General features: G+C 33.1%; 1 protein-coding gene across 1 annotated transcript; it reads left to right on the top strand.

Annotated features, from left to right (window-relative positions):
* The first annotated feature begins 3,014 nt into the window (after window positions 1-3,014).
* Window positions 3,015-6,922, top strand: LOC104732308 (NAD-dependent protein deacetylase SRT1). The gene is made up of 14 exons (XM_010451842.3): window positions 3,015-3,262; window positions 3,885-3,914; window positions 4,030-4,122; window positions 4,262-4,381; window positions 4,502-4,602; window positions 4,696-4,804; window positions 4,896-4,975; window positions 5,120-5,198; window positions 5,362-5,415; window positions 5,545-5,641; window positions 5,788-5,870; window positions 5,946-6,013; window positions 6,099-6,201; window positions 6,295-6,922. Exons 1-14 carry the CDS (start codon window positions 3,164-3,166, stop codon window positions 6,598-6,600), a joined length of 1,422 nt encoding a protein of 473 aa, XP_010450144.2. The 5' UTR covers window positions 3,015-3,163; the 3' UTR covers window positions 6,601-6,922.
* The last annotated feature ends 1,986 nt before the right edge of the window (window positions 6,923-8,908 follow it).

Here is an 8,908-nt window from a genome sequence, read left to right on the forward strand (position 1 = left end):
AGATGAGAAACCATAAAGTAAGTATTTTTTATAATTCATTTAATCAATATGTTAGGTTAGATTGTGAGAGATTTAAGGGCATGATATATATGGAAATTAAGATGATTGTTTAGAATATAATTGATATGGATTGATATAAATTCAGATTTAGATTCAAGTTTAGAGTATAAATAGGAATAGTGTAGGATTGTGAAGAGCATGATCTTGCGTGAGAAACTCTGTTAGAGAGGATAAAGAGTTTGAGTTAACTCTATCAATTGGTGCGTCGTGGCTGTAAAAAAAATGAGGATGATGCTTGAGAACGAACAATCGATACAACAACTCATCAAGAAGCAAAGAAACGATGTAACCATTGATTTTTTTAGTAAATATGATCATTTTGTTAATTTATTTATAGAACATATACGAGGAATGGATAACACTGAAATACATAAAAATATATATTTTTTTCCAACATCATAAAAGTATATTTTTATACATGGTCAACTCCCAAAATTATTTATATAGACAAATTATATTTTATTATTATGAAAAGAGAATGATTACCATATATTCATAAAGGGAAGATGAATTCAGTTTTTGTATTGCAAAAGTAAATATGTGTAATTTATAGGGAATATGCAGTGGATAGCATAATAATCAAACTTATTAAAAAAACTACCACAACTGTCACTGTACATGTCAGATGGGGCATATGTAATTACTTTGCTGACCTTCCTCTCCTTCCTCTCTCTCCCTCTCTCTCCCTCTCTCCCTTCCTCTCTCTCCTTCCTCTCTCTCCCTCCGCCTCTCTCCCTTCCTCTCTCTCCCTCCGCCTCTCTCTCCTTCCTCTCTCTCCCCATCTCTCCTTCCTCTCTCTCCCCATCTCTCCCTACGCCTCTCTCTCCTTCCTCTTTCTCCCTCCTCTCTCTCCCTTCCCCTCTCTCCCTCCCACCATTAAATCTAAAAAAGTAAAAATTCCGTTATTTTGTAATGTAACATGCTATTTCGTTATGTTACACGTTATGTCTACTGCAGCTATCTCCTCCCTAAGGTTTTGAGGGCAAACAAGTAAAAATACCTCTTAGAAAAGTGGTATTTACCCAACTTTTCTGACATAGTGGTAGTTCCTTAATTATGCTCCAAATTTGTGGTATCTACTAATAATACCCTAATTTATAATGGTATGGTAAGAAGAATTGTAGATGTATAGTAGTGATAATGACATAACACATGTCGTAAGTGTTGGAGAACTTCTGAAGAAAACGTTTGTGTCTTTTCAACGGATGTAGACAAAATCTCTACTCATAATGACAAATTAAAATGCATTTGTATTACTTTGGAATTTATATAGCGGTACCATATATACTCATAAAAAGATGTCCTAAAGAATACATGTTATGGGTAACATGAGTTTCAAGATGATCGTATGAAAATTTAGTCTGAATCTTATGACCTACGGGAAATATAAAGAACTATGGATCGATTGTTTAAGCAATCGAGTAAAGAAGACCCATCTTAACCTTGAAGAAAGATATTATTTTCTGTTGACAAACTTGGGTTTAATTAATAAAATTATGTAATTTCCCTTTAGAGTTAATTAGTAATATTACATGCTACTATGTATGGTATAAAATTTTTAAAATTTAAGAAGGTTGTTGGATTATTAATTTTTGATTATTTTAAGGTATGCAGAAATTTGGTTATCGTCTTTATCTGTTCCTTAGCTTTCTTGGAAGACGATTGTTAGGGTGTAAATTAACAGTACCACTAAAGAGACGGTTAGCCTCACTTAAGAGTTAAGACACAAGTGTGAATGTGTGATGCCTTATGAAGACCACGTGAAGTGATACGCGTTTGTTTGGAGTATTTTAAGACGTTGGTCGAGAATCAATGTCTCTTGAAAATGTTGTCAATCTTCTTTATGAGGTGTCGATTGTGATATTATTGAGTTTATTCAATCTGGATATGGGTATAATTGAATATACCGAGTTATGTGGTTTGGAGTGACCGCCCAATTATCAATATATATTATGCGTGAGTCTCATATTGTTCGACGCGAGTAGCCCGCGTAGTACACGTTACAAACATATTTTAGTTAGCCAGCGAAATGATTGATGAGCGTAGCGCATAACTTTTCTCATCACTAGTTGTTTCTGCATGATAGTGAAATGACAAAGTCCTTTGCTTTTAATGACGATGATTTGTGTTACCATCCAAATACTGACCCAAAAAGACGACGACGAGCCTTCCTTAAACCTCTAATACTCGAAATAAACCCAACAATATATCTTGTAACTGGCTAATGTATAATTGATAACCATTCTCCAAGATTCCAACAAATGATATTGTTAAATTTCCTTGATGGGTGCATAACATGTAACGTGAACTTGTAAAAATGCAATAGTAGAACGAACACTCGAAGTCAATATGTTCACATCTTTGCAGGCATATAAATAGGCAACAAGAAAAAAAACAAAAAAAAAACTTCTTCCCATCATCGCATTTATTTGAATGTGTTGAAAAACGCCCAACACATTTCACCAGTAAATGGGTTAAACTTGATCAATCTATCATCACTTTAGGTTTTGATACTTTTACAATTAGGGATAAAATAATCTTATAAATTCTATATATTAAAGATTTGGTGAAATGTAAAAAAAAAGTTGCAATGATAACATCAACTTAATTTAGCTTTGCTGTTTGCTGTTTTAGGGTTAATCTATTTATTTATTTATTTATTTTTCTTAGATCACAACTTGTGTTTAGCCAAAATATTTTTTTATACAAAAAAGTACCATAAAAACATATTTTAAATCCAAATAAATTTTCTCTTAACTCTGTTATTTTGTTTTTATTTATTAATATCACAAAATTCTTAATCAAGGGTTTACAATAATTTAGTTAAAGTTTTAAAATCTGAAGTCTTTTATATTCTTAAAAAAACTATTTCTGAAAATTGTTTAATAATTATTATTCCAGATTTATAATAAAGAAATAATAATTAAAAAGAAGGAAATAATATAAGAGAGATTCTTCTAAAATAGAAGAAGAAGTCACTGCCCAAGTCTCTATAAGAGAGAGAGAGAGAGAGAGAGAGAGATCCCCTCAGCCTTTTTTTTAATACACATCGAGAAGAAGGGAGCTTGTTGTTCTTGGTCCAAAAGAGAAGACAAAAAATCTAATGTCTTTAGGTTACGCAGAGAAATTGTCCTTCATTGAAGATGTTGGTCAAGTCGGCATGGCCGAGTTCTTCGACCCTTCTCATGTTCTACAATGCAAGGTTCTTCTTCTTGGGTTTCTTTATTTTTTTCCCCTCTCTGGGTTTTTGTGGGTTTACTCGTTTTTTTCTCCAGAATCTTATATGTAATTTCACGTTTCATTGATTGTTGTCTCTTGATTGATCGCTTAGCAGTTTAGATTTCTTACAGTTGATCCTTCGTGTGTTCTGTCCTAGTGTTTGATTTTGGATCGCATGTTCATATTAAGCCCTTTAACGCTTTATCATCTTGTCCTTTTAGATGGGTTGTGATGGTTATTGAAGAGTTGAAGTATTACTTAATGATTCGTATATTTTAGGTTTTACCGTACTTATTTTTGGGACTTGCATTGTGTTGTGTTAATTGGAAGAATTGGAATTGGGTTATGTCAAGCATCTTAAGATGAGCTAGGTCTCTTCACTTCTTGTGGGTCTCTTAATAATAAACAATGTGAATGGTTTTTATTTACTGATTATACAAAAGCCTTTGTCTGAATTTGTGTGTAGAATCTAACAAGCCAAATGTTTGGAAAATGAGGTCTGATTAAGAAGTTTGGTTGCTAGAATCTTGGCGTGTTTATTGTCTATTTCACCATAGTACTAACTCTTCGTGTGTTTGTCTGATTTTGGTTTTGGGAAAATGCAGATTGAAGAACTTGCTAAGATGATTCAAAAGGTTTTGGATCTGTGTCCTCTTTTCATATTCTTCTTGGTGCTTTTGCATATATTTTTCTGTTTCTTTGTTATTATGTAAGTATCTTCAAGAAGGATGGTTTTATTATGTTTTGCAGAGTAAGCATCTAGTAGTCTTCACAGGTGCTGGCATTTCAACTTCTTGTGGTATTCCTGATTTCCGAGGTCCTAAAGGAATTTGGACGTTACAGGTCTGAGCCAAGGCTTTTTACTCATCATTGATTGACTTGATGGCATTTCCTTGGACTGTCTGGTTATATTACCTAACTTTTTTCATAAAGCATCATCTCCTGCAAGTTAACATTTGTGAGCCGTGTTTATTGGTATCAGCGTGAGGGCAAAGATTTACCCAAAGCTTCTCTGCCGTTTCATCGTGCAATGCCTAGCATGACTCATATGGCTTTGGTTGAGTTAGAAAGAGCTGGCATTTTAAAATTTGTCATCAGTCAGGTAATCCTCTTTCTCCTTACAGAGTTACTTTTTTAATGTCCGTGCTTGGTCTCTACGAGGATCTTGTCTCCATGGTTACATCTCTAATATTAAATTATATGCTGCTTTGTAAATGATCAGAATGTGGATGGCTTACATCTTCGATCTGGAATACCAAGAGAGAAGCTTTCTGAACTGCATGGAGACTCTTTTATGGAGATGTGTCCATCATGTGGAGCTGAGTAAGGCAGAAATATATGTTATGAGAGCTGTCATTATCTATCACTATGGTCATTGGACCATAATTAGTAACAACTTTTCTTGAAATTTCAAAGGTACCTACGTGATTTCGAGGTGGAAACTATTGGATTGAAGGAGACATCAAGAAGGTGTTCTGTTCAAAAGTGTGGAGCTAAACTTAAAGATTCGGTCTTGGATTGGGAGGTAACACGAAAGCGTTGCCTTTTAATCAGAGTGCACCGGTTTTACTTTAAGAAAAGTAAAAATGAATCTTTGTGTGACTCTTATACTGCAGGATGCTTTGCCTCCAAAAGAAATTGATCCTGCAGAGAAGCACTGCAAAATGGGTGATCTTGTACTCTGTTTGGGTACCAGGTAATCTCATGTTTGTTTCCTTAAGAACTCATAAGAACTCTCATGTTTGTTTCCTTAACACTTTGATCATTTAGCCAAGCACCTCCCTTCCCTGAATTATCTCTTGTATTTTAATTGTTTTATGAGCCTAACCTCTTTATGCAGTTTGCAGATAACACCTGCTTGCAATTTGCCTCTCAAGTGTCTTAGAGGTGGAGGCAAGATCGTGATAGTTAATCTTCAGGTAATTGTCATCTACACGAGTTTTTTCATGAGTTCTCTGGACATATCTCGCTGTTTACTATAAGCCTTGACATTTTCTTTGGAATATATATGGAAGAATGTGTTTTTCTGGATTGTGTACGTTTTCATGGGGAATTTTTCACTGATTAGATTCGTCCTTGCAGAAAACCCCGAAGGACAAGAAAGCAAATGTGGTGATTCATGGTCTTGTTGATAAGGTAAGACTTTACCTCTTGTTGTTTCTACATTTCTGGACAAAGCCTTAGTGATGTTTAACAGATTACTTTCAGCACTGCAACTAAATGGACTCTTATAGATTTTTTTTCATTCACTGTGCTGATGTGCAGGTGGTTGCAGGGGTCATGGAATCTCTCAACATGAAGATCCCTCCATATGTCAGAATCGATCTTTTCCAGATAATCCTAACTCAATCTTTAAGCGGAGGTAGCTTTTCCTGAATCTTACATGGGTTTATGTGGCGTATATGTCTTGGCCTACACTGTAACTGGGTGTGTGGATCCTGTTTTTGTATGTTAGGCACTTAGGCTTATTAGCTCTCACTCACATGTTTTTTTTCATTTCTGTTACAGATCAGAGGTTTATTAATTGGACCCTGCGTGTTGCAAGTGTTCATGGATTGACTTCTCAGTTACCATTCATCGAATCGATTGAGGTAATCTCTAGAAACTACTAAACCAATGCCAAAAAAATCAAAGTCCTTTCTGATCTTTTTTCATTTGCAATCCAGGTTTCATTCTCAGATGACCAGAAGTATAAAGATGCAGTTCTTGATAAGCAGCCATTTCTTATGAAAAGGTGAAACTAAACTCCTCCTTAGAAGTCCGTTCTTGTCCTATGTCTTACTCTTCTTATACATTCATACATTCTCATCCTCTTTCAGGAGAACAGCACGAAACGAAACTTTTAATATATTCTTGAAAGTTAACTACAGTGACGGTTGTGACAGTGTCTCCACTCAGCTTAGCCTCCCATTTGAATTCAAGGTTTATTAAGACTAGTACTATCGATTAAATGCACTTAAATATCTTGACTCATGAGCATTTTTCTCACAACGTTTTAAAAAAAAAACTATGTAGGTCTCAACAGAAGAGCGAGGTGAGATTATTGACAAGGAGACTGTGCTACAAAGCCTGAGAGAGAAAGCGGTTGAAGAGTCCAGTTGCGGGCAAAGCGGTGTGGTTGAGAGACGACTGGTTTCTGAACCGAGAAGTGAGGCTATTGTGTATGCCACTGTGACCAGTCTCAGGACTTTCAATTGTCAACAGTCTCTGCTTGGTAATGGAGACCTCAAATGGAAGCTGGAAGGTTCTGGAACGTCACGTAAACGTTCTAGAACAGGCAAACGAAAATCAAGGGCACTGGAAGAAGAAACAAAAGCATAGGAAGAAAAAGAAAAAAAAAAAAAAAAGCTTTTGGTGTATATAAAAACAAACAATAGGCTAACCGGAATTAATAGGGAATATGGAAGTTATCGGCGGCGTTAGGAAGGGCTGAGTGAATTTTGTTTTTGGTCCACACTCGGTTCTCTTAAAACACAAGTTAACCAGGAATTGAAGCAGATCATATGGGTTCGGTTTGGTTAAGTATCGGTCAAACTTTTGTAGAAGCTATTGTATTTGTAGCTTCAACTTACCCTATCTGTTTGAATATCATAAAAAATTACAGCAGAGCAGCGATGCCATATAAAGAAAAGAACTTGGATTTTTTAAATGTGCACGATGAATGAGAGATATTAAAGAACTTCTGATATTAATTATAATTATGTTTACCATCTGGGATGTTCTGCGTGAATTTAGGACATGTTCAACGACTTTCATTTACATAAAGACTAGAGACTAGAGAGAGTCGAAATCAATAATAATTAACGACTTTGTATAATAAGATAATATAAAAAGACCAGTTCCTACTTCTAGCTGTATCTTGATCGAATTTTCAATATAATATGCCACCAAAAAAAAAGTCAACCAAAATTAGCGGTATATTCATAGTTCTTAAAACAACTTAAACTGTTAGCGGTATAGGTTGACATATTTTTGTTTTGGTACTAATGGCGAAGTTGAAATTCGGATAGTAACCACAATATGATACTAATACAAAATTACAAACCATTTATACGTTAGGTTAGAATCCGCTTTGATGTGTGGATTTTTTTTTCCGTCTATTACAACATCGTTAAAATATTTGATCTAATTCTATTATATATATAATATAATATAAAATTAGTTATGTTAATGATGAACAGATCTTACAAACAATTCTACGGTACAACTCTTTCCGTAACACACAACTTTTTAAGTATGCGACAATCGAGACCTCCTAATAAGTTTTGCATTATTGCATAATTAACTAGATTTTAACCGTACACCGCGTTCATGTAATTTTTTTTATTATTTATATTTTATGTTGTATTTGTTTATTAAATATTAGATATTTTGTAAATAGAGGAATAACTAAAATTTCCGACAGTTTGTACGGCTAAATGTTTAGATTAATTTTTTAACCCGCTACTTCATGACCATTTGTTTGTTATATTTAGTTTGTTCTGTTTAGTGTTTGAGATTCTATTTTGATTTTAAATTATTATAATAAAATAAATAAGGGATCTAAATACATAGTAAATCATTTATACGCTACAGTTAAGTCACATTGTTTCTAATGATTTAATTATTTTACACAATTTTAGTTAAATCAACTTGATTTTATATGTCAAATATTATAATATTAATAGTATTAGAAAATAATAAAAAGAGGATTTAACCCGTGTTAGCACAAATTTAATGATATTTTACTAATTCTAACATGTCCTCTTTATAACTCATCTAATATATAACCATATTATATAGTATTTTAAACTTTTTAATTTTACATATTCGTAATATTTTAAATTTTTATTAAGTTTATATATAATAATTATAATATTTAAATAAATGTGAATCTAAGTTCTTGCACGTATTGGAAAACAAAATGAGAAACAAATTGTTGTGTTTTTTTTGTTTGCAAATGATTCAGAGATAAAATATCTTCAAAACACAATAGAAGATGTGGTTAAATATATCATAGTTTCCGTTTCCATATTGATGTTGCTGTAATTTTTTTTAGTTGGAATGTAACATAAAATATTAGGAGGGGTTAATGTTGTAAATAAATTTTTAAATAAGCAAAACTAAAAGGGCATAACACAAAATGTACTTCAAAAATGTTAATATAGATTAGCAAACAGCTGGCGTTCATTGTAAGTCGAACCTTATACTTGGTGACGAAATATTTATACCAAGAAAATTCTCGAAAAAATATAGTATTAATTATTTTGTTGTAAGCAAAAGCTACTTTAGGAAGTAACTAAAATTTTTTTTTCGGTAGAGTTTATTGATCGTATATTATATTTGGTGATACATATTCGTTCAAAATTGTGTTAGAATATATATATATATATATATACTAGATTAGGACCCGCCCGATGTGCAGGTTTAGATTTTTTAAAATAAAATAAAATTTAAAAGAATATAAAGTAAATATTTTAGTAATCTATCTATAAAAGTAAATAGATACACCGAGGTATCCAATGTGACATTTGGTGTAAAAGGTGCGATTCTGCAGTTGAGACTATTAATCACGTTTTCTTTGAATATTCTAGCTCGTGTGAAGTTTGAAGATTTATCTCCGACTTTGCTCTCGTCAGAGAGTTTTACA

The sequence above is a fragment of the Camelina sativa genome, chromosome 2, assembly GCF_030686135.1.
Source record: "Camelina sativa cultivar CO46 ecotype springtype chromosome 2, ASM3068613v1".
In the NCBI taxonomy this organism is placed as follows: domain Eukaryota; kingdom Viridiplantae; phylum Streptophyta; class Magnoliopsida; order Brassicales; family Brassicaceae; genus Camelina; species Camelina sativa.

Coding starts and splice junctions, on each gene's coding strand:
- LOC104732308 (XM_010451842.3), top strand. CDS start 3,164: ATGTCTTTAGGTTACGCAGAGAAATTGTCCTTCATTGAAGATGTTGGT. Junction 5,871..5,945: donor CATTCATCGAATCGATTGAG/GTAATCTCTAGA, acceptor TTTGCAATCCAG/GTTTCATTCTCAGATGACCA. Junction 6,014..6,098: donor CAGCCATTTCTTATGAAAAG/GTGAAACTAAAC, acceptor ATCCTCTTTCAG/GAGAACAGCACGAAACGAAA.